The 26,613-nt window shown below is 38.0% G+C and overlaps 1 protein-coding gene and 1 pseudogene across 1 annotated transcript in view; one reads left to right on the top strand and one right to left on the bottom strand.

Annotated features, from left to right (window-relative positions):
* The window catches only part of ZYG11B (zyg-11 family member B, cell cycle regulator), a 49,004-nt gene that overhangs the window by 9,603 nt on the left and 12,788 nt on the right, over positions 1-26,613 (bottom strand). Inside the window, exons 3-12 of the mRNA XM_065881647.1 lie at positions 22,288-22,428; positions 19,300-19,476; positions 18,092-18,156; positions 15,341-15,440; positions 15,041-15,091; positions 12,563-12,724; positions 12,405-12,452; positions 4,011-4,208; positions 3,833-3,885; positions 2,645-2,742 (exon numbers count right to left, since the gene is read on the bottom strand). Coding sequence (XP_065737719.1) covers positions 2,645-2,742; positions 3,833-3,885; positions 4,011-4,208; positions 12,405-12,452; positions 12,563-12,724; positions 15,041-15,091; positions 15,341-15,440; positions 18,092-18,156; positions 19,300-19,476; positions 22,288-22,428 — 1,093 coding nt within the window. The remainder of the gene's footprint in view (positions 1-2,644; positions 2,743-3,832; positions 3,886-4,010; positions 4,209-12,404; positions 12,453-12,562; positions 12,725-15,040; positions 15,092-15,340; positions 15,441-18,091; positions 18,157-19,299; positions 19,477-22,287; positions 22,429-26,613) is intronic.
* LOC136132014 (mitochondrial pyruvate carrier 2 pseudogene) lies at positions 9,412-9,795 on the top strand (annotated as a pseudogene).

The following is a 26,613-nucleotide window of genomic DNA, read 5'->3' as shown; positions in this document are numbered from 1 at the left end:
CACTAAGGAAATTATAAAGGTTTGAGGAGTTCTGTGCTAAGAACCAGGAACAAAGACCAAATATAGTTCTTATTATATCTTCTGGTCTTTGATGACAGATCCCTTAAAACAAAATGATTGTAACAGTTAACAGATACTAGCACATTACTAGAGTCTCATTCAGTCATTAATAATTAGTCCAGTTTATCATATGAAAATGTCTCTCAGGGCAAGGAAGCATTCACCATGTTGGTGAATGCACTCACATGCCTGGATGGTGGGACAGCCTAGTTCCAAGGGGACAGAAGCTCCTGTGCTCAGAATCCTTCAGAACCCTGGCCTATGTATCTCTTAATCTGGCTGCTCATCTGCATCCTTTATAATAAACTGGTAAATATAATTAAATGTTTCTCTGAGTTCTGTGAGCTGCTCTAGCAAATTAATTGAACCAGAGGAGGGGGGGTTGTGGGAACCTCAGATCTACAGCTAGTCAGTCAGAAGCACAGGTAACAACATAAACTTGGGACTGGCATCTGAAGTGGGGACAGCAGTATTGTGGGATTGAGCCCTGAACCTGTGGGATCCGACACTATCTCCAAGTAGACAGTGTCAGAATTGAGTTAAATTTGTTGGACACCCAGTCAGTGTCTGCTAAGAATTAGAGAACTGCTTGATGAGGTATGGAAAAAACACACATTTGGAGCCACAAAACACCTGTCTTGATTACTGTAGCTCTACAGTATGTCTTGAAGTCAGGTAGTATATAACTCCTCCAATTTTGTTCTTCGTTTTTCTAAGTTGTTTCAATATTCTAGGTCCTTTGCATTTCTGTATGAATTTCAGAATCAGCCTGTGAATTTCTCTTCTGCTAAGACTGCTAAGATTTTGACTGGGACTATATAAATCTACAATACATTTGGAGAGAATTGCCATTTTAACAATAGTTAAGTCTTCCAACTCATAAGTGCCGTCCTTCTGTTAGGTTAGGCCTTCTCTAATGTCTCTCAGCAATGCTTTGTTTTTCTCAGTGTACAGGTTTTGTACATCTTTGCCAGATATATCCCTAAGTATTTCATAGTTTTTGGTAAAACTGTAAATGCCATTTTTTCATTTATACTGGTTGCGGCTAATATAAAGAAATGCATCTGATTTGTGTATATTGATCTTGTATCCTGGAACCTTGCTAAACTCACTTATTAAGTCTAGTTGCCCTCTTGTAGATTTCATGGGATTTTTCTACATAGATATCACGTCACCTGTGAATAAAAACAGCTTTACTTCATTCTTTCCAATCTGTTGGAAATTGGAAATCTCCAATCTCTTCTGTTTCTTTCCTGATCACACTGGACAGAACCTTCATTACAATGTTCAATAGCAGTGAGGTTGGACATCCTTGCCTTGTTCCTGATCTTAGAGGGGAAACAGTCACATTTAATTTTTCACTATTAATTTTGATGTTAGCTGTAGGATATCCTCAGATGCTCTTTCTGCATCTACTGAGATGATCAGATTGTTTTTCTTTCCTGGTCTGGTAATAGGATGAAACACATTGACTTTCAAATGTTAAACCAACTTTGCATTCCTGGAATAACCTCCTTCGTCCTTTTTATATACTGTTGGGTTCCATTTGTTAAAAAATTTTTAAGAATTTCCTCATCTATGCTCATGAGAGATATTGTTCAGTAATTTTCTTTTCTTATATCTTTGCCTGGTATTGATATCAGGATAATTCTGGTGTTCTTGCTTTCTAATTTTGTTTTAACCAGCTTTCTTTCAGTTTGGATATTTTCTACTGCTGTGTATTCAATTTCACCGATCTTTTCTTATTTGTATCTACTCTTAAGCTCACCCAAATATTTTTCATGTCAAATTTTTATTTTTTTCCTCCTCTTAATTTCACGTTTTCTTTAAAATCTTGGATCATATCTATAAAAAAAGTTTGCATTTTTTTTCCTGCTAATTCCATCATCACTACCATTTCTGGATCTGTTTCAATTGTCTAATTTTTCTCCTGGTTATGGGTCATATTTTTCTGCTTCATCTTTCCTCTAGCATCTTTCCTCTTACCATATAACTAAACATGTTGTTGAGTGTATAGATTTTGTTGTCTTTTTTAACAGAGTGCTTAGTTTTTCTCTGACAGACAGTTTACTTGCAGAGCAGCTTGATCATTTTAAGACTTGCTTTTAAGCTTCACAGGGTTGCCTTAGAGAAACCTTTAATTTAGGGCTAGTTTAATCTTTTCTGGCATCTGTAGTGAATGTCCTGGGTATTAAGTTCTTTCCACTGTTTGGAATTTGAATATTTTCTAACCTGTGTAAGCTCCATGTGTTGTTCAGTTAGCAGCTCCTTGGTATTTGTTCTTTTTCAGGCCTCAGGAAGTCTCACCCTAGGCATGCACAGCCTAAGACTCAAGAAACTCCTATGAAGATTTCTGAAGTTCTTTCTTAGAACAGTGTAAGTCTCATTCACCACTGTCATTGATTTCTAATATTGCCAAGCTCATTCTGAAAGTATAAATTTAGTTCATAACTTAAGATTCTCTTTACACTGTATTTTTAAAAGTCTGTGTCCTTAAAAATCAAACACAATTTAGAAATGGCTTTCCTGTGCAAGGAGAATCTCACTTGAAAAAGAAAAACACAGTTCTCTTTTTGGTACATACGATTCTTGCTGCAGACATGCTGCATGGCCCAAACTGCCCATAGCTGGACTCCTGGTGTTGTGAAACAGCCAAGTAATGGGAAAAATGGATTAAAGGACCTAAACGTTCAAAGAAAAGAATAAAAGTTACATCCTATACTTAGTGTCATTTTCTAAAGCAATGATTCCTGAGCTTTTTGCTACAGAAATTTCATCCTGCTATTTTTAAACTATAATATAAATGAGCTTCTATAGAACGTCTTTTCTTTGTCTTAGCCATTTGATAAACGAGTATATTCAGACAAAAGTCTTGGTACAGAAGATGGAAGGCGATCAGAACAACTTATTTTTTCTCAAAAGCACCTGTTGGTCTTGAAGATACACATTTGAAGAATCGCAGACTTTGGTTTGGAAACTTAGATGAGGAGAAGTTAGTTGATAACTAACCAGAACAACACCATGACGGAGCTCTAGAATTAGCCTTTCTATTTCTACAAGTCTTCTGCCCAAAAATGTACAGAACATAAGTGGGAATCAAAAGTGCTGGCAGCATCAGCATTTATAAAGTAGACAACAAAATAAATTGCAATAATAATATTTATGCAGCAATCTGGAATACTTCTGGTATATTAGTAACTTATCTATCAAGTCACCTAACTGTCATAAACAGAGTTAGAATCTAGTATGCTCTTCAGTAAATTATTATAAACTGTTTCCCTGAACAAATCAGGTGCTATTTCTAGTTCTCTAAATGTGTTCTCGTTTTAGACCTCCTTGCATTAATACTCTACCTAAAATCTTCTGTCTCTACTTAATTATCTCTCAAAACTCAGCTCACAATCTACTTCCTCTGGAAGCTTTTTACCATTTTCCAGTGCACGTTCAGAGCATTCTATGTACATAACTAGCATAGGAGTGAATTATTTCTGATTTACATTTGGTTTCCATCACTAGGCTGTAAAGTTCTTGTATGGAGGCACCATATCTTACTCATCTTTGAATTTCAAGAGCATAGAACAAGACCTTGGCACCTGTTTTCAATAAATGTAGAATGAAGGAAGGACTGATGAATGACAGGTAGCAAAATAAATTTAAAATACTTTATTTTAAAGCCAGTATGAAGATAGATGCCAAAGGGTAAAATCTACATCTAATAGGAATGACCTCTACACAAGCAAAATGACTAGATATTAATTATCTTGCTAGTTACCTGTATGCTACCATCTCACACTCTGGAGTTGGCCATTTCAAAATTGCTGAATGCTGAAAGACACAAAGCACACAAGAAAGGGTTACAGTATTTATTTAGCATTGCATTTTGAGGGTTTCACAGTTTAACCATTATGAATGTTGTTTGTATGCTTCCAAAAAACACCAAATTACCCTACCAGATCATCCAGAAGAGAATTCCTCTGGCTACGACTCAATGTCCAAGCTTGTTCTCCTCTAGATATTAAGTGGGCAATAATCCCAGCTGCAAAGTAACTGACTTCCACTTCAACACTATGTAGAAGGCTGCTGATGTGGTCTATAAAATCCTTCCACATTAATTCAGAATGCAATTCTTGTACTTCAGCTATATTGTTCTGGAAAAAAAAGAAGATATAAAAATTAAAATAATATGTATAATAAATGGCTAAATGACACTGCAACGATTTAAATATGTATGGACAAAAGCGAATATTGTTGCTATGTTAGCACAGTGGGATTACAGGTGATTTTATTCCTCTTCTCCCCAAACAATAAAATAATAAAGAAACAGTAGCGAGTTCTGTTTCAGGTAAAACAGTAAACTAGATAACCTAAAAATGTCCTGCTATAAAATATCTAGGAGTGCTGAGTAAAAACAGGCAAACAAACTTTATATATGTAATTTTTTTGGTGGGACAAAATGTAAACAGGGAATCAAACTAGAGCATAACAGGCTATCACTGGCCTGCAGGGGCAAGAGAACTGGGTTTTAATAGATATGCAAGGGCAAAAGTAAGGGCCAGAGATTGGAACTAATACAAGGCAAGAACTTTCAAAGCATTACACCTCAGTAAAAGAGGGGATTGACATAGATACATAAAAAAGAAGTAATCTGGGCTCTGGCCAATTTAGATTGTGCTTGATCTTCTCCAAAACGATCTAAGATTCAACTTATCTCACTACTCTGAAGATTAATCCTCATTCTTTTTTTTTAAATTCTTTATTTATTTCTGGCTGCGTCAGGTTTTAGTTGCGGCATTCAGGATCTTCGTTGAGGCATGCGGGATTTTTCATTGTGGCGTACGGGCTCTTTGTTGCAGCGCCTAGGCATCTCTTTCTAGTTCTGGTGAGTGGGCTCAGTAGTTGCGGTGCACGGGCTCTCTAGTTGTGGCAGGCGGGCTCTGTAGCTGTGGTGTGCAGGCTCCAGAGTGTGTGGGCTCTGTAGTTTGCAGCACGCGGGCTCTCTCATTGAGGTACGCGAGCTCAGTAGTTGTGGCGCATGGGCTTAGTTGTGCCATGGCATGTGGGATCCTAGTTCCCCAATCAGGGATCGAACCTGTATCCCATGCACTGGAATGCAGATTCTTAACCACTGGACCACCAGGGAAGTCCCTAATCCTCTTTCTTAAAACTTCATTTGATCTACTATGAAATCATAATTCTCTTCCTAACACACTGATTCCATTTCTTAGGAACAAAAAATCCTGGCCTTTTCGTTGGTAAGAAACTATTCACTCCCTAGCTTGTCATTCTATAACAAATGAAAATGAAAGCTATCGTGTCCAAATGTATTCTCTGTAACGACTAACAAGTTTTCTTTTCCAATCATGGAAGAGTGAGGATGGAAGAGACAAGTGTAACTTTACTCACTACATGAATGTGTATAATCCTGTACCTTTCCATCAGCATTAGTGATAAATCAATGTCTCCTATGCCCCTCTCTAATCTCACATATTCAAACAAGAAAAGGAATTTCACATTCATTTTTAAAAAATTAATTATCTAATTTTGGCTGCGTTGGGTCTTCGTTGCTGCGTGTGGGCTTTCTCTAGTTGTGGTGAGCGGGGGCTACTCTTCATTGTGGTGCTCGGGCTTCTCATTGTGGTGGCTTCTCTTGTTGCGGAGCATGGGCTCTAGGCACGCGGGCTTCAGTAGTTGTGGCTCGCGGGCTCTAGAGCACAGGCTCAGTAGTTGCGGTGCACGGGCTTAGTTGCTCTGTGGCACGTGGGATCCTCCTGGACCAGGGATTGAACCTGTGTCCCCTGCATTGGCAGGCAGATTCTTATCCACTGCACCACCAGGGAAGCTCTCACATTCATTTTTTATACTCTTCCCTATTTATGTTTTTTTAACACAGCATGTATCATTTTACAGTGACAAGAAAAGGAAAGATAGATATGCCTTTTAAAATAAACAAATTAAAAAAAGATAGTCCTCTGTCTCCTTCAAGCTTGGGGAAGCTTGATAGAAAGAAATATAAAGACCCTCTGAGAAGGACACACCTTGTACTCAAAGCCCCACAGATGGTGGTAAATTACAATTCACAATGAAAACAATCCATAATGAGTGAAATCATCAAATACAGTAGAAAATTAGACTCTCCCAAGAACCTCATGTAATATAAGATAGTACCTGATTTTAAAAAGTTAAACACACACACATACACATACACATGAAAATGCAAAAGACAACACCATTAAAACAAAAAACAACAGATAAGGAAAGATTTGGAATAGAGCATCAAAAGAATGACCATCCTTTCTTGCCATAAACAAGTTACTGGAAAATCAGACAAAATATATAAGAGAACTGTTTTCAGACAGCAGACAACTAGCTATACAGGAATGTAATCCCTGAGAGAAGATATTCAAATGGGGCAGTTTCTAGATTGCTACGCATATAAGGGGAACCTAAAGAGTTGGCAGTTTTGCTGAGTTGAGGAGACAGAGATCAGTCTTCAGGGTGGCCAAGGCAGCAAAAATTTGCAGAACAAAGCAATGTAGAGGAAAAAGTTCCAGAGAAAGAGAAAGAGAGGAAAGACATCTGCAGAGGGATCCCTTAAAATCTATGGCTGAGTACTGATATGGAGTGAAACTCCATGAGGCCAGGGAAAGAACCACCAGAAAGCAGTATGTGAATAAATCCCAAAGTCACGCAGGGTTAGGAATAATTCACATTCTCACTAGCCAGAGTGAAGAGATCTCATAATAAACAAAACATTTGATAGTAGTGGGGTGACTAGGATAAAGTAGTAGGGTAAAGTTTGAACTGAAGCCACTTTAACAAAGCAAATACAGGCATACCTTGGAGATATTGTGGCTTTGATTTCAGACAACCACAATAAAGCAAATATTGCAATCAAGTGAGCCACCCAAGTTTCTTGGTTTCCAGTGCATAAAAAGTTATGTTTATACTATATTGTAGTCTATTAAGCGTGCAAAAGCATAACGTCTTAAAAAAAACAATGTAAATACCTTAATTAAAAAATATTTATTGCTAAAAAATTCTAACCATTATCTGAGCCCTTCAGCAAGTTACAGTAGTAACGTCAAACAAACATCACTGATCAGAGATCACCATAACAAATATAATCCTAATGAAAAATTCTGAAATGTTGCAAGAATTATCAAAATGTGACACAGAAATACAACGTGAGTTAATGCTGTTGGAAAAATGGTGCAGACAGACTTGTTCGACACATAGTTGCCACGAACCTTCAATTTGTAAAAAACACAGTATTTGTGAAGTGCATAACATGAGGTATGCCTGTAAATAAGCTTTGAATGGAACAACTTGATCCGTGAGTAGCTTAACTGAATGCCAGCACAAAGTCCAAGATTCTTTAAAGGAAAACAACAAAACTACTAATCAACAAAGTAAATTAAATTTCACAATGACTGCAACCAACTAAAAATTACCAGGCATACAAAGAGTCAGAAAAACATGATCCTTAAACAGGAGAAAAGTCAATCAATAAAAATAGACCCAGAAATGACAGGGATAATAGAATCAGTAGACAAGGATTTAAAACAGTTATTATAGGGACTTGCCTGGTGGCACACTGGTTAAGAATCTGCCTGCCAATGCAGGGGACATGGGTTTGAGCCCTGGTCCAGGAAGATCCCACATGCCACGGAGAAACGAAACCCGTGCGCCACAACTACTGAGCCTACATGCCACAACTACTGAAGCCCATGTGCCTAGAGCCTATGCTCCACAACAAGAGAAGCCACAGCAATGAGAAGCCTGAGCACTGCAACAGAGAGTAGCCCCCACTTACCGTGACTAGAGAAAGCCCATGCGCAGCAACAAAGACCCAACACAGCCAAAAAAATAAAATTAATTAATTTAAAAACACAGCTATTATAAATGTTATAAATATGACACGAATGAAAGAAAAATATAAGCTTGAGGAGAAAAAAAATGAAGATATAAAAAAGATCTAAATGTAACTTCTAGAAATAATATATACATGTACCTGAAATGAAAAATATACTGGATGAGATTAACAGCAGATGATATGTTGCAGGAAAAAAATAATCAGCGAACTAAAAAACAGTAATAGAAAACAGCAAGGTCAAAACACAGAAAGAAAAAAGGAAAGAAACCTGCCAAAAAAGCCAGCAGAGTATTTCTGTGACTTTTGAGACAATTTTAAGCAATCTAACATACTTGTAATTGGAGTCTCAGAAAGAGAGGAGATAAGAGAGGGTACAGAAAAATATATTTGAAGAAATAATGGCCAACATTTTTTCAATTTATGAAAATTATAAACCTCAAAACCCAATAGAAAAATATCCACTTGGACTTCAATAGTGAGCAAAAATTTATCTTTTGAAAATTAAATCAAAGACTTTTTCACATAAACAAAACCTAAATGAAAATTCATTGCCAGCTTACCTACACTAAATGTTTTTTAAAAAAAAAGAGTAGTATGAGAAATACGTGGCTAAGTATAAAAGACAAATTTCTCATTCTTAAATCTATTTAATGAAAGATTGATGAGTACTCTTGCTTCTGGCCAAGATGGACTAAAAGGGGCCAGATTTACCCTCCATTCTAAAACAACTGAAAAAACACACCATGAAACAAGTTTTCAAGATACTAGACATTAGGTAATAAAGAACAGTGACGTTTAGAGATGGAAAACAAACAAGGTGAGATGCTGCCTTGAGAGAGTTTCCAGGCTGTGGCACAGGGATACAGAACTAAAAGCAGAGCCCAGTGGGCTCATGGAGTTGAAGAGATGGAGCTGAGAGTCCAGGGAGACCAAGGCAATTCATAGGACAGAGTACCAGAGAGAAGACAATGTACATGGAGAGAATCCAGAGAGCCGCAGGGAGTAGCACTCTATTCAGCAGAGTACTGATCAGAGCATGACTGTGAGGAAACTATTTGAGGGAAGAAAAAGAGCCATCAAAAAGATTAAAGTTCCCAGCACTCACAAAGGGCCAGGAATAGTGCCTGTTCTCACCATCCATTCTGGAAAAACTCTTCATTCACAGGGCATTGAGCAGAGTACTCAGGAAGGTCTTGTTTCAGCAGTACAGAATAATCAACCCTAGCCTCAGCACTGCTCTGGATCCTCCTAATAGACCATAAAAGCAAGATCAGCTCCGCCCTCACAACCTTCTCTGGGCGTGGGCCACCGGGTGGTTCTCAGCGGAGCAGGCTGAGCTGCGGGAAGGGAACCCTGGGGGAGAGGAGGGCGCAAGGCATTGAGGCAGGGGCAAGTGACCAGCTGCCCTTCATTACCAGCTAGGGACGAGCATGCGGCCGCTGCCCCACCTGGCTGCCCACGATCACTCGTCTGCGGAAATGTCAGCCGCCGGCGCCCGGGGTCTGCGGGGCACCTACCACCGGGTACTTGACAAAGTGGAGCTCCTCCTGCCTGAGAAATTGAGGCCGCTGTACAACCAACCAGCAGGCCCCAGAACAGTATTTTTCTGGGCTCCAATTATGAAATGGGGGTTGGTGTGTACTGGATTGGCTGACATGGTCAGACCTGCAGAAAAACTCAGCACAGCCCAATCTGCTGTTTTGATGGCTACGAGGTTTATTTGGTCAAGATACTCACTTGTAATTATTCCCCAAAACTGGAGTCTGTTTGCTGTTAATTTCTTTGTTGGGACAGCAGGAGCCTCTCAGCTCTTTCGTATTTGGAGATATAACCAAGGATTAAAAGCTAAAGCAAACAAATAAGAGTTCTGATCACCCTAACAACCTAGATGTGGACATAACCGCTGGGACCTAGTTTGATTTATTATTCAGTTGTCAATGAGGTGATGCTAACTGTGCTAACGTTTGTAATGCATAAAATCTAACTGTAATTGGGAGGTAGTACTTGGTTCAACAGAAAAATACGGCAAACTTTTAATAATAAAAAAAAGCAAGATCAAATAGGATCAAACTGTTTAAAAGTAAGTCAAGGGCTTCCCTAGTGGTGCAGCGGTTGAGAGTCTGCCTGCTGATGCAGGGGACACGGGTTCTCATATTGGATAAAAAAGCAGGGTGCAAAGTATATGCTGTCAATAAGAAACACACTTTAAATATAAAGACAAATATAGGTTAAAAGTAAAAGGATGGAAAAAGATAAATCATGGTAACATTATTCAAAAGAAAGCTGGAATAGCTATATTAAGGAGACAAAGGAGATTTCAAAGTAAAGAATATACCAGGTCATTTCATAATGATAAAGGGGTCAATTAAGAGGGCACAGCAACTCTGTTTATGAACTTAATAACAGAACTTCAAAATATAGGAAGCAGAAACTGATAGAATATGATAATTGCTAGAACAAGTAGGCAGAAAATCAGTAAGTCTGTGGTAGACTTGAATAATATCAACCTACTAGACCCAACTGACATTTATAGAACACTCTAACAATAGCAGATTATACATTCTTTTTTTTTGTTTTTTTTTTTGTTTTTTTTTGCGGTACGCGGGCCTCTCAGGCCTCTCCCATTGCGGAGCACAGGCTCCGGACACACAGGCTCAGCGGCCATGGCTCACGGGCCTAGCCGCTCCGCGACAGGTGAGATCTTCCCGGACCAGGGCACAAACCCGTGTCCCCTGCATTGGCAGGCGGACTCTCAACCACTGCGCCACCAGGGAAGCCCTGAATATACATTCTTATCAAGTGCACAGGGAATACTTACCAGGATAGACCATATCCTGGGCCACACACAAGTCTCAATAAATTCAAAAGGACTTAAAACAAAGTATGTTCTCTGACCATGAAAAATTAAATTAGAGTCTATATCTCAAAATAAATTATTGAAAAAATTCAATCACAAAGTAATGGAGAAAGATATGGAAGGAAGCACACCAAGTTGTATTAATATTAATTACCTCACAGAGATGAAAATAAAGAGATGTTGGGGACAAAACCTTAAACTTTTAAAATACATTTTGCACTGTTTCACTAGCTACAATAAGCATGTATTCCTTTTTTAAAAAAAAAAAAATATTTATTTATTTGTTTTTGGCTGTGTTGGGTCTTTGTTGCTGCACGCAGGCTTTCTCTAGTTGCGGTAAGCGGGGGCTACTCTTCGTTGAGGTGCACGGGCTTCTCATTGCGGTGGCTTCTCTTGTTGCAGAGCGTGGGCTCTAGGCATGTGGGCTTCAGTAGTTGTGGCGTAAGGACTCTAGAGCGCAGGCTCAGTAGTTGTGGCACATGGGTTTAGTTGCTCTGAGGCATGTGGGATCTTCCCAGACCAGGGCTCGAACCCATGTCCCCTGCATTGGCAGGTGGATTTTAAACCAGTGCACCACCAGGGAAGTCCCCAGCATGTATTCTTTATGAAATTTTTTTAAAAAGCATTTTTAAAGCCCTATAAGATCTCTCTGAATATTTAAAATCAATTCCCTTTTTCCTTTTATAATGACTTGAGTCGAATTCTGTATCTAATAATCTACAAACCCAGAATAAAACACTCAAATACTATAATTTACTTAATACTTCTCTATTACTGGGCATTTAGGTAGTTTTACATTTTCTGCTTTATATAACTAAAACTACAGTAAATAGATAGTCTTCCTTAAATGCCAGCCCTCAGCTTTCCCCAAAATCCATCTTTCATACTCCTGCATCTAGAAAACAAATACTAATCTATGCCTCCTGTGATCTAATTCCTCGAGAGCAGAGGTCTGCTTTGAAATGGGCTTTACCATACGGGTACTTTTCCTGTTGCAGTGATTAAAGGTGATAAAATATCTGATCCTCACCTTTGTCTCAAAATCCTAGAGGGCTCACTTTAACATATATCCAGTATATTTATGGAACATCTGATTTGTTAAACAGTTGTTTAAGCGGTAATTATCAATTACCAAACATAGAATCTAAGGATGGGCTTCCCTGGTGGTGCAGTGGTTGAGAATCTGCCTGCTGATGCAGGGGACACGGGTTCGAGTCCTGGTCTGGGAAGTTCCCACATGCTGCGGAGCACCTAGCCCCGTGAGCCACAATAAAAAAAAAAAAAAAAAAAAAAGAATCTAAGGACACTTGTAGGTTAGTGACATTTTTCATGAGATTTTTTTTTCTGATTATACAAGTAAAATACGCTCACAGTGAAGCTTTGTACTATACCAAAATATATAAATAAAAGTATGTAATTTATATTTTTCCTTTTAGTGTGGTGAAAATCTTAATATGTATATATAATTTTGTAGCCTGCTTTTTTCCCTTAATTAAATTATATATATTTTCTAACGTCATTAAGTGTTTACAAATAGAGTAGCATCTTTCTATGTATTACCTCAGATGGAAAATAATTACAGCTTGAAATTAGCAGGAAATACTTATATCTTACCAAAAGTCCTAGGACTTTCTGTTGAATGGATGACTCAGTTGGGAATGACTGTAAAAAGAACGAGAAACCTATAACTAAAGAACCAAATATAATAAATAAATGCTCAAATCAATCAATAAATGAATGTCAAAAACTGTAGGCTAAATTCCCATTCTAACCTCTAGAACCCTCATGAAGAGTTCCAACCCTTGATTTTCAATAAAGTGTCTGCAAGTGGTTGGAGATTCATCTGTGAGGTTCCAAAGTGCACTCAAAGTAAACTTCAAAGTAGTGTCCACTGAATTTTGATTGGTTTTCTGCTTCACTATTTGAAGAAGTTGCTGAAAAGAGGAAAATAGAATTAATTTCTAATTACTGAATTGTTATTACAATTACTGGTAATAACACTGACTAGTAAGTCCATGAGGATTAGTTTCAGGGCTTCAAACATTTCCTATAAAGGTTCTTACAAGGACAACAAACAGCCTCTTGGATCAGACTTTTCCTTCAACAAGAAAAAAATAGAGGATTTTCATAAATACTTTTAAAATATTCTGATCATACCTAAAATCTAATCGCCTGTAAATAAAATGAAAAGCAAGATGATTAAAGCTTAGGACCAACTATCTTACCCAACGGGTCACAACATATACTCATTTCAGATCCTGGGATAAAAAAGGTGGAGGGGATGAAGAGGGAATGAATCTAATATTTACTACACATCAGCAAATCATATCCTATATTGTAATACTGTCATCCCCATTTTTCAGGAGAGGATATTGAGTCCGAGAAATATTAAGTAATTTGATCAGAGTCAACTTAGTAAGAGAAAGTAAGAACTGGAAGACCTAATTCTCTCTAACTCCAAGTTTTCCTTAAGAAAAAAAAGAAAGGACAAACTACATACAATAGTAAGAGAATTAAAGTCTAAATTGGATTTAAGTAAGATAATAGCTTTGAAATTCCATTTGTAAATTATTTCTATCATAGCTTTAACCTAAGAAATTTAAGCTTGAAAAAGAAATATTTTAAGACCTACATGGGCATACATAATTCCATTTTTAGTTTACACTTTTGAGGGTAAAAGGGAGCTCTGCAACAACAGATACAAGTAACATTAACGAACACTATTACTTAAAGTTATGTACAATTCAGGAAAAAATTTTTAAGAAACACAAACATCTAGCTGCAATTATGTAACTTAACAGCATAGTGGCTAAGAGTGTGGCACTAGAATTGGGCTCCCTGAGCTTAAATATAATCTCTGCATCTGACTAACTGTGTAATAACCTTGTTTGCCAATTTAACTCTTTGTTTCCTCATCTGTAAATTGTGGGTGATAATTAAGGGCTTAAAAAAAAAAGTTAGCTAGCATCATCATTACTACTACTATTAATTCCTGCTAATTCCTACTTTAAACCAAACAATTTTCTCCCAAAGCATATGAGTGCACTACTTCCTTAATATCTTTGAGTACACCTCCCGCCAAAATTACTGAAACACATGTACAGCAATAAAAAGCCATTTTTAAAACTAAAATGTCATCCCTAAAAGAGTAAAAATAAATCAAATCAGCATCCTTTTCTATTCATCTAACATACGTATCGTATTCTGTGCTAGGCACTTAGCATATTCCTTCAATTAATCTTTTTTTCCTTTTTATTTAATCTTCATAACAACTGTATAAAGCATTTTATCATCCCTAAGAAAATTTAGGTGACTTTTCTTAAATCACACAGCTAGTAAGTGATAGAACTGGGAATAAGCCCAGATATATTGACTACTCCTTCCTTTGTACCATCACAGCCTCCTCCTCTTTTTACACTGCTTTTTTCACTCATATCACTCTTATTATTACATATTTATTAGACTGTATTACTGTATTACGACCAGGTCTACATAGCTATTTTCTCTACTATACTGTGAATTTCTTACGGGCAGGAATTATAGCTATAATTCAGTGTACATCCCTAACACCTAATAAGGTGGTAGGTACCTGATGAGTACCCTATACATATTTACCAAATGAGTGACTTACTTTCTCATTACATACATAACTTGTAAGTTATAGAAAAGGGGAGTCTCTCATTTGACTTTTCCATCTACTATTATTATTCAAACATCTCACGCCAGGATTGTAACAAGCAGCTCCTAAGTGGACTTTTTCCTCAGTCCCCCCCTAAGGCATGGTTTACATTTATCCCCTTTAAAGCTTTTAACTTTTCACTGTTCACTATATTAATTCCTCAAATGAAGCAAGTAAAATCATATATCAGCTATTTACATTATCTTCTTCCCTAAAGCATCTAGCACAACCTTATGCCTAAAATAGAGACTCCACATTTTCTTCATAAATAACAAAATCACAGAATTTTAGAACTAGATAGGATCTTAAGGTTTATTCAGGCCCCAATGGTCCAGGTAATTTATCTAAATTCACGAAGTGAGTTTACAAGTTAGATCCCAGGTCATCTGACTCCTAGTTCAGGGCTCTTTCCATCTCTGTTAAGGAGTAAATCTGCCTCAATCAAGAGGAATTAATTCGCTCACTTAGAACTAACAAAAATAATCTTTTAAAATATAAAATGTCAGAAGATACACAACACTGCCTGAAAATAATGCAAATGAAAACTGTTTAGGAGTCTGTACAGACTTACCCTGACAATGAAGAGTTCAGCACCAAGCTGTGCGGTTTGTTCTGTAGAAAGCTGCAAGCAAGCAGAAGACAAAGTAAATGTCCAAGAATTCACCAGTGTGAGTTTAATATCATTCACTGTAACAGACTCCGAAGGTCAGACTAAAATCTCTGATCAACCTGGAATTCCACAATACCGAATACAGCTTGAGTAAGTTACCTGGCTTACTAAAACCTCACTGGCACACAGATTTGGGGAAAAATAGTAACTGTCATGGGAAATAGTTTCCTACAGAAGATTATTCAACAAGAGTTCAGGCACCTTGGCAGCCAGGATGGAAATGATTGCAACTGCCATCCTTTGCATGTTTTGATCCTCATGGTTGCAGAGCCACTGCATGACAAGCTTGGCTGCTTCAAACCTGAAAACACACAAAGAGTTTCATGAATTAATCCTGAAGGCCCCAGGCATTTCCCAAAGCTCCAGCTGGGAACTGATGCTACAATTTAGGTAGGTGAGAAGGAAGGGGAAAATTCCTCCTAATTGATAAGAGAATAACAAGTGCACTTAGTGTTGTGGAGATGGTGTCATTATTAATTCTGACAACACTTTGTAAAGGAATAAGAGTTTGGAAAATATGGTCAAAAATATCTGGCATTCATCTTCTAGAATTACAACATATTTCTATTCTGTAGTGATTTCTATACTATAGCAATAATTTAAAGTATTTTCTGAGTTCCTCCCAGTACCTAGCACAATGGGAACATTCATTCATTCACTCCGAAACATTTACTGAGCTCCTGTTTTGTGCCAGATACTGTTCTTGGTGCTGGAGAGAGGGTAGTGAACAAAAGAGAAAATATCTCTACTCTCATTAGAGCTTACATATAGTGGGAAGACAGATAATAAATAAATAAGTAAAATATATGGTTTGTTTAGGTACTGACATATGCTTTAGAGAAAAAAAGAAAGCAGGAAAAGAGAGGATATGACATGTGGAAACTTTATTAGTCCCCAAGCATGCCCATAATTATGAGGTAATATAGCTTGGTAGTTAAGAGCAGATTCCAAAGTTCTCTGAATTTTGGGGCCGGAATTCTAGCTCTATCTAATTTAATGACAATAATAAAATAAACTATTTTATCATGTGAGGCAATGCAGTCAGGTCATTAAGAACATGATACACTTTGGAATCAGCCTGCATTCAAATATCACCTTCACCATTTACTAACTTTGGGACCCTGGGCAACTTCCTTAATCTCTCTGAACTTCAATTTTCTTGTCTGTAAAATAATATGATCTATTCCGTAGGACTGCTGTATATGACATCACACATAAAGCTTAAGACTTAGTACAGAACTTGGCACATACCAAACTTTTGATAAAGGTTAATTTTTTACTAGTATTGTCTCCCTCTGTGCCTTTATCTGTGCAGTTCCCAAAACACAAAACAATCACTCAACCAGCTTTCATTTTCAAGGCAATATGGCATGGATATAAAAAGTAGAAGCTCTGGAGTCAGTCTGGATTTAAATCTAAATTCTGCTACTTACTATCTTATCACCTTGAGCAAGTTACTAAACTTCTCTGTGCCTCTGTTTCCTCATCTGTAAAATGAAGATTACAAGAGTAACAATTTCACAGGACTGTTGTAAGGACTGAATAAGCATATGTAAAACACTTAGCACAGTGCCTGATAAGTGCTTCATACATTAGTTGTTATCTTTATTATCTTAAATACCATCACTAACATGAAATCTTTAATAATCACCAAGCAGATGGAATCTTTCCCTCTTTGCTTGGGGGCCCAGTACACTCTGTCATCCTCTTCTATGAATGATTGTCTTCTATTATACTCATAATTCATTCATTCATCCATCCTTCCATTAAACATCCACTTAAGTACTAAGTACTAGGGGCAAGATTAACCAATCACCGTCTCTCACCACAAAGAAGCTCAATTCTAGCAGAGTGCACGGGCTACATCAAGGGCAAATGATAGCCTACCTTGAGTGATCTTAATAGCTGTGGGCCCAGCTGCCTGTTTTCTAAAGTTTTATTGGAACATAGTTATCCCCATTTGTTTATAAAGTGTCTATGCCTGCTTTGGAGGTACAACGGCAGAGTTAAGTAGGTCCAACAGAGACCCAATGGCTCACAAACCTAGAACATTTATTATCTGGCCCTTTAAGAAAAAGTTTGCCAACCCTGGGGTAGTTTATAATTTTCTTTAGGAGATTATGTCTTTTCTACCTATGACTTCATGAGATCAATACAGATGCTCAATATATTCATAAAATAAAATTAGCAATCTACATGAGATATATGTAGTTATATTTTTATCCAAACTATTTATTTCAAATAGTAAATGGAATACTTCATTGCCTCAGCCATGCCAGATAACAGTGTACTGTTACCCAAATAAAAGTAATTCACAGTAAAATTACTGCTTGAGAAAGACACTTCTCACTAAATCATAAAGTATAACTTTCTTCTTCAAAATACCATCATTAAAAAATTATATTTTAAAGTAGTAAAATGAAAAATAAATAACCTGTTTAGCTCCCAAATCACATCTTAGAAAACAAGGAAACCCTTTATACTTACTGGAATACAGCTATATGGTCTCCCTTAACCTCTGCTTAAAAAGTTTCTTCTATAATTAAATATCAAATAACAATAATAATGAGGTATGATACAGAGAAAAGAACACTGGACCTAGAAGGCTTGAGTCTTTCTAGCTTAGCAGTTACTAGTCACAAAACCACTGGCAAGACACTGAATGTCTATATGCCTCAATTTCTTCAGCCCACAATATTGTACAGATATTCTAAAAACTATAATCAATAGAAATTCTTATGCAAAGGGCTATGAAAACAGGGGCCAATCTGTTATCATGAACGTCAAAGCACTAAATTAGAGAAAGTAGATTTAGCATTCTACAAGGCAACGCACAATCCCACCCACTTGACTAATTGTACACCACGAATATCCTGAATGGTAAGAAATGACCCAAGACATATTTCTAGAATTCCATTTTGCCCCATTTTAAGTTCTAGTGCTATCACTTGCCTGTTAAATGGAACATCTTGAAGAATTCGGTCACTGCAAAGTGAAAGGAGGCAATTCTTCTGTAACTAAAGAACCAAACGGAGAAAAAAAATCCTGAATAACATATTATTTTATTTTTTAAACAGGGGTAGACTCTATAAAAAAAAGATTGATAAAACACCACTTATTTCTTAAAACCTTTATTCTGCCTATCTACTGTTCAAAGACTGACTTCCACTGGGCCCATATAAGTTTACTTGCACATTTCTTTTTTTTTTTGCTGTACGCGGGCCTCTCACTGTTGTGGCCTCTCCCGTTGCGGAGCACAGCCTCTGGACGCGCAGGCTCAGCAGCCAGGGCTCACGGGCCCAGCCGCTCCACGGCATGTGGGATCTTCCCAGACTGGGGCACGAACCCAGACTGGGACACGAACCCACGTCCCCTGCATCGGCAGGCGGACTCTCAACCACTGCGCCCACCAGGGAAGCCCGCACATTTTTTTAAATCTTTTCTATTAGGTGAGAACTAGGGTAATAAATAGGATAACTCCAGCTAATTTCCCTCCCTTCTGGTGGCCTTTGGGTGGGTCCTATTTTGTCTTCTGTTCACCTGGCTTCCAGAGTCCATGAACACCAAAGCCTAAAGTTCATCTAGTTTGGCAATTGCTCTCAATGAGGGAAGCTGGCTTTTATGACCCACTCACCTATCTGGGTTGCCATTTTTACTTGGTTTTGCACCTTTGAGTATTTTTTACTAACTTGCCAAACTGTTCAAATTTTGAACAGTCCTGTCCTGAGGACAGGACAAGTTTTGTAGTCTACCTATACTGCTAGAAATAGAAAATCCATGTCTTACTCATTTCTCTATCCCAGTACTTAAGTACTGAGTACTTGAGTACTGAACCAGTACCTGGCTCAGAACAAAAGCTCTACGCCTATGCCTGTTTGCTGAAATTATCACTAACTCAAGGTCTAGGTGCAAGATGTTTTGTATGGCTTGCTTTATTTCCCTTAACATTTGGACTGAAATACTTTTAGGCAAGGAAAGCATTCTCTAGTTTTCTACTTCTCTATTGTCCTGCACTCAGTCACACCATAAATTTATTACTTCACAGCCTCCAAAGGCATTTGAATTTCCAGCCTTGGTCTACTAAAATGAACTGTATGGAGGTGGGAGATGGGTAAGAGACACTAAAAGGACTATTTGAACGGGAGTTCCCATATGCTTACCTGCTGGTGATTGGGAAAATGTTCCATGGCTTTGAGCAGCAAATGGGTCACATCAGCCAGGAGTCGCACAGGCATTCCTGCAGCAAGATCCTGCTTCGTTAAGTTAAACACACAAGCGCTTGCAGCAAGTTGCACTGGCAAATTCATAGGGTGGTTTCTCATCCCAGTAACCACAAGCTGGAAAAAAAAATTAGTTCTTTTGATCCAACTTATAAATATAAGCTCTCTTCATATAGCAACATTACTTTGTTGATCTATAATAATTTCTAAGATGTCTTAAGTATCTTTTTTATCCTCACATGCAGAGCCTAGGACATAGCAGTTACTCACCAATATTTAGTTCCTGTTCACCTGGTCGAGGTAGGTATCAAGTTGTTCATGTCCAGAGATTTTTCTGTAAGGCTAAAGAATCTTTTCTATTCAGGGAAAACATCTTTGTATTTCCAAGACCTAGTTCAGGGCCTATTATATGCTAAGCACTAAACAAATTCTTACTGACTTGAAGAGAGTAAACCAGTAGCAACCTTCACTTTCAAATTCCAACATTCAGTTCCTTAAGAACACTGCTAAAGTTAGAGTACCATAAAATCCATTCACTTCCCTCTGGCTGACATAACTACTTCTCTCCTTTTCCTCTCTCCTCAAATCCCCAACAAATTCTCCCCATTCCTCACTACTGGCTGAAGACCTTGCTTCCAGTTACCTTGAGAAAACTGAATCAATCATAAAGAACCTCAGATTCTCACTTCCACATGTACCTCCTTACCAGCATATACATGTGCATATGCTGTCTTCCTGCCTGTTACCATAAATGACCTTTTGGGGCTCCTCTCTAAAGGTAATCCCTCCACTTATATGCTAGATTCTTCCCTTCTTGTCTACTCAAGGACACTGCTTCAGCTGTTCTCCCCTTTCACTCCTGTATCAATTTTTTATTCTGTACTGGATCATTAATATCAGCATACAAACAAGCTATTTTTTTCTCCCATCCAAAAAAAGAAAAAAAAAAAACAAACCACACACTTCTTCAGCCAGCTACCACCTTTTTTCTTTGCTCTCCTTTGCAAGAATCACATTTCTCTCTGCATCATTCTCTAAATGAATGAATGAATGAATGAGTAAATATTTCAGATCAGGACTAGAGGTCCGGTCCTTTGTTACTCAGGTTCACAGTAACCAAAACCAAAAAATGATAATGCATATACCAAGTGCCAACATCCTCTGGTATGTACATAGGAGGTGACAGATGTTGGGGGTAACACCTTAGGACTTAAATGTTACTGGTTCCTTTCCAAACACCCCATTCTCAAAATCTAAGAAACTGGGAGGTTAAGGCATTTCTGGCTCTGACACTAACTTTCTGTTACTTAACCTCACAGACCCTCAGGTACATAATCTGTAAAACAGGAGATAAAACTTATCTCTTGGGATTGCCATGCCCACTAAATGAGGTATCAAATTTAATATAGTCCTATACTCATTGGTTTCTAAACTGAATGTGCATAAGGATTATCTTGGGGGATTATTAAAATGCAGATTCCTGTACCTCACGAATTCCTGAGGTACTCTAATTTTCCTTATAATTCCTGTACCCAGCCCTATTGAATCTAAATTTCTTGGCATGAGGTTCACAAATATACTTTTTATTTTATTTTATTTTTGTTTTGTTTTGTTTTGTTTTGTTTTTGTTTTTTTGCGGTACGCGGGCCTCTCACCGCTGTGGCCTCTCCCGTTGTGGAGCACAGGCTCCAGACGTGCAGGCTCAGTGGCCACGGCTCACGGGCCCAGCTGCTCCGCGGCATGTGGGATCTTCCCGGACCGGGGCACGAACCCGTGTCCCCTGCACCGGCAGGTGGACTCTCAACCACTGCGCCACCAGGGAAGCCCTTATTTTATTTTTTTAAAGATTTATTTAATTTGTTTATTTATTTATATATTTTTTGGCTGCGTTGGGTCTTCGTTGCTGCGCGCTGGCTTTCTCTAGTTGCAGCGAGCGGGGGCTTCTCTTGTTGTGGAGCACAGGCTCTAGGTGTGCAGGCTTCAGTAGTTGTGGCTCACGGGCTCTAGAGCACAGGCTCCAGTAGTTGTGGCACAGGGGCTTAGTTGCTCTGTGGCATGTGGGATCTTCCCGGACCAGGGCTCGAACCCTTGTCCCCTGCATTGACAGGTGGATTCTTAACCATTACACCACCAGGGAAGACCCTTTTAAAGATTTTTTTTTGATGTGGACCATTTTCAAAGTCTTTACTGAATTTGTTACAATATTGCTTCTGTTTTATGTTTTGTTTTTTTGGCCACGAGGCATGTGGGATCTTAGCTCCCCAACCAGGGATTGAACCCGCACCCACTGCATCGGAAGGCAAAGTCTCAGCCACTGGACCGCCAGGGAAGCCTCTCACAAATATGCTTCTTAAAATAAGCAGTATCCCAGACTTCTGATGGAAAGAGGACCACATTCTGACAAACAATGCCCTAAGTAATCAACAAAATTAAGAATCCTCCTTTCTTGCCTTTCAAAAGCTGTCCTGGTTAATTGAGGAATAATGCAGACTAGTTACAAAAGCACAGGAGGTTCATAAATTGCATGGAAAATTTATGAACCTTATAAAATTCCAATATTGTATTTCTTAAAAAAGCCTATATGGAAGCAATACAGGGGTATATACAAAGCAGTGTCCTGATTCCAGTCATATATTCCATTTTCTACTATAGCTGGTGAAAACATATCACAGTGATTACTGGTTTTAGATAGTTAAATATGAACTTGAAGGCATTTATATTGCTTAAATGAGACTACTATAAAACTTCAGTAACACTATGGAACTACCTCCTCTCATTCTCATTTATGGCTAATAACTGAAATTATACATTATCAACCCCATTACAAAACAAAAACTAAATGCAAATTTGCACTAAGTTTCTTCACAAAACCATCATCTATCTAGGAAGACAATTTCAAATTTCTCATATGCAATTTCTTATTCTTACCTTTAAAATTTCTGGTTTTGTTTTTTCCATCACATGAGTCAGGCTAAAAAGGTGAAATAGAGCTTCCCGGACAAAGAATGCCCGTTCACTGTACCGCTTCAATGCTTCTGCAATCTGAGTTTCATTGGCTTCTCCAGACACCTTTGAACATAGACAGAAGATGAGTTTTTAGGATTCTTTTCAACCCTCTAACTGTCTCTATCCAAACATCATTTGTGTGGATGGCATCCACGGTAGCTTTGCAAAGCCTGAAACAAATGGGAATGATCACTTTCCAATCCATCCAGAAAAGTCATCCTATGGAGGTGTACATATGCTAAAGAGATGTATATTAGATAGGCTAAGACCCTACTATAAGTCTATGGGTAAAATTTTCTATACTGTACCTAAAATAAATCTCAAGATATGTAACACTATTTATAAGGTCTTACTACCCATGATTAGGCTCCTACTGCCTCTTAAGGTAACCCTTTCCCCCTAACTCACAATATTATAACTACAGTGGCCTTTCTTTTATTTTTTTTTAATTTTTATAGCAGTGTGTACATGTCAATCCCAAACTCCCAATCTATCCCTCCCCCGCACCCTACAGTGGCCTTTCTTTCTGATCTTTCAATAAGCCAAGCTCTTTCCCAGGAAAAGGCTACTAAATACAATATCCTCTCTGAGTGAAATCTTCCTCTCTTTCTCTACCTAATTTCTAGTCATCCTTCCCACTTCAAATTAAATGACACTTCTCTAGAAAGGCCGTCTCTGACCCACCAATCTAAATCAGGTCTCCCTTGAAACACCTCCTTCATAGCCATTATCATAACCCCCCTAGTAGACTGATCTATTTACCACTGTACCTCAACAGGGAGCATTGTGTGTGGCTCATAATAAGCACTCAATAAATACTTATCAAATAAATGTATTAATTAATTTTCCCAGATTTATCAAGCTCCCACTCAGCATCAAGAGGTGCTGTTCAAAAGTAAGTTTATCTAGGAATTTCCCATTTATACAGGTTAATATCCTTAAACTGTGGTTCATATACCATTGGGTAATGAAATGTATATTAACAGGAAGTGGCTTTTTAGAAAAGTAATCCAACTAATGAGTAAAAAAAGAGGGCTTCCCTGGTGGCGCAGTGGTTAAGAATCCGCCTGCCAATGCAGGGGACATGGGTTCGAGCCCTGGTCTGGGAAGATCCCAAATGAGGCGGAACAACTAAGCCTGTGCGCCACAACTACTGAGCCTGAGCTCTAGACCCCGTGAGCCACAACTACTGAGCCTGCATGCCACAAATACTGAAGCCTGCGTGCCTACAGCCCGTGCCCCGCAACAAGAGAAGCCACTGCAATGAGAAGCCTGTGCACTGCAACAAAGAGTAGCCCCCGCCACAACTAAAGAACCCCATGCACAGCAATGAACACCCGATGCAGCCAAAAATAAATAAACAAAACTCTTTAAAAAAAAGAAACTTCTAGAATATCACCATGATCTCCAATGAATAACTAGGTGTTGAGTGTCAACAACTGCTAAAAATCACAGGAAGAAAAACAACCAGACGTTATGTACTTCCTTAATCAAAGAGCGTAACACCTGAGGGTCCTGCCAAAGGGATCAAACATGAGTTTGATTAAGTCACTAAATCCAACTACCAATCTGCAGAAAATACAAAGTCAGTGAAACATGCACTACAAGCATACAATCAAGAAAACCCAGGTTGAGGGAGACTCTACAAATCAAAGGGCTGGATGCGTTAATACACAAATTATAAGGAAAAGAAAGGGATGGAGAGGGAACTTATAAAAGATACTCAAAAGACATATAATTTTGAAAAATGGGTAAGATTAAGTGCCTAAAGGTAAACAGTTGGATGATAAACTATTTAAAAGAGCAAGGACATGATTATCATTAAAGTCTGGACAGAGATTACTTTTGTGGGGAAGGAGGGAGTTGTGATCAGCTTGTAGCTGACAAGTTCTATTTATTAACCTGAGTGATGGTTTCAAGTGTGTTCACCTTATTTTCACTCATTAAGGTATACATTTGTTATTTATGGTCTTTGCATCTGTCTTATTTTACAAAAAGGTAAAAAAACACACAAAAAAACCAAAAACAAAACCCAAAACCCTGCTGTTCAGAGAGAGAGAATCTTCTCATTAAGGTGGAAGACTGTCTTTTTTTGGCAGTACCATTATAAAAGGTGACACAAAAATAAACATTTTTAAAATATATTACACAGTAACTAGGTTTTATATGAACATAGAGTATTCAGGCAGGAATATGCAGCTTTGAGGAAATGAAGGGCTGCATCATGGCTGACATTTCAAACACTGAAAGGATATGCTACAAAGGTCTAATAAGAATTAGACTACAGTACAGATGTGTACCAAGTGACACAAAGGCACGTTTTGAGCATTTGTAAGATTGTAGGAATAACAGTGGAAGTTTCTTTACAAAATGCTTGTTAAACTATTTATGTATAATATACATACATAAACATTGGTCTTGACTATGTATTCACATATATAAGCAGTTATTGAATAATAAAAACTTTCCAAGTGTTCAGTTCTTTTGGAATCACCCTGAACTTTTTCTTAGATTTTCTTAGATTTGGAAAGACGCTGAATTATTACATGAGATAAAAAAGATTGTATGAGGGAAAACACATTAACAATAACTTCATCAGACTTCATCAGTCCACATTTGGTTGATTCCAACAGCTTTATATTAACTTACATGAAATGTAACCTCAAGTTACCTTTAAATGTAAAATTAAAGAACTTTTTCTTTTTTTGTGTGTGGTACACGGGCCTCTCACTGTTGTGGCCTCTCCCGTTGCGGAGCACAGGCTCCGGACGCGCAGGCTCAGCGGCCGTGGCTCACGGGCCTAGCCACTCCGCGGCATGTAGGATCTTCCCAAACCGGGGCACAAACCTGTGTCCCCTGCATCGGCAGGTGGACTCTCAACCACTGCGCCACCAGGGAAGCCCAAAATTAAAGAACTTTTGTTACTGGAATGTAAATACTCCAAACCAAATTTCATTGCCTGTATGTTTATTCAGTGATCAACACTTCTCTAGCCAGTGATAAACCCTCAAATCAAGCAATCTGGCTCCCCAAACTAAACGCATCTTCAATTCAATCAATTTCGTATGCTAGATCAAAAAAAAAAAACGAACAAAACAAAACAAACAAGTGTCTGTATGCACTAGTTTCTGCAAACAATTTAAAACAGAAAATATCCCTAACCACTAAATTAAGCCTTATTAATATTTAATATATGGATTAAAACTAAAATGTATATTCTAAGGAAAAACTTTCTTGTAGCACTCAGTATATAACTCTATTATAGCATTTCTTACAATGGATTAAAGCTATTTTTAAATTGGTCTGCCTCCTCTCCACGAGACTAGAATTCCTCAAGGGCAGAGGCCTTAGCTCAGACATCTTTAAAAAGTTCTTAGAGTTTTTTAAAATGGATTGACTCCTTTGCTTAAAAAAACTTATATGTACCTTCACTGGATGTTGATTACTGCTGTTTAATATAAGAGTCTTAGTTCTCAAGGGAGAAGTCTAGGCTAGAGATATAAATTTAGGAGTCATCAGCATATAGGTTTAGGGCCTGGGAGATTAGGAAGAACCAATAAAGGAAATTGAGGGTGAGTCCAAAAAGTAGGGAAAAAAACAAGACAAGTCTGATATCCTAGGAACTAAGTAAAAAAAGTATTTCAAGAAGGAGGACAAGATCAACTGTGTCAAATGACACTTTAGATCAAATAAGATGACAACTGAGAATACTGGGTTTAGCACACAACCAGTGATTCTCAGGAACTGGGAACCACAGCTTGGTAAATAACCCCAGAGTCTAGGAATGAGGCAGCCAAAAAACATAAGAGTCCTAATTGTGGAGAAGTGGAAGGTTCAAGAAACTGATGCTTACAGACGAATAAATTGGGTAGGGAAACAGAGATGACAGTTGGTAATTCTGCGGTAAGAAAACCACCTGTGTTGGGACTAGAAACAGAGAGTAAAGGAAAGAACTAAGATTCTCAAATATAGGCAATGAGATGTAGTAGAAAGGACACATACCAGGCTCATCAGCTGGCTGTGACCCTTAAGAAAGCCATTCCCTCCCACTGAGGACAATACTTCCCACACAGAGTCAAGAGATCAAAATAAATAATATATATGAAAGTGGAAAAAAACAAAACTTTTGTTCTTATAACCACCCACTAACAGTATAATATAATGCCTCATAAGGAATACTGGGGAGTCACACTGTCTCTATTTCCTGCATCTTTCAGTGTGGTCTAAAAAACATATAAAGCCAAAAAT

Source organism: Phocoena phocoena, chromosome 1 (genome assembly GCF_963924675.1).
Source record: "Phocoena phocoena chromosome 1, mPhoPho1.1, whole genome shotgun sequence".
NCBI classification, from domain to species: domain Eukaryota; kingdom Metazoa; phylum Chordata; class Mammalia; order Artiodactyla; family Phocoenidae; genus Phocoena; species Phocoena phocoena.
The sequence above is the reverse complement of the archived record's forward strand: the minus strand, read 5'-3'. Positions and strand labels throughout refer to the sequence as shown.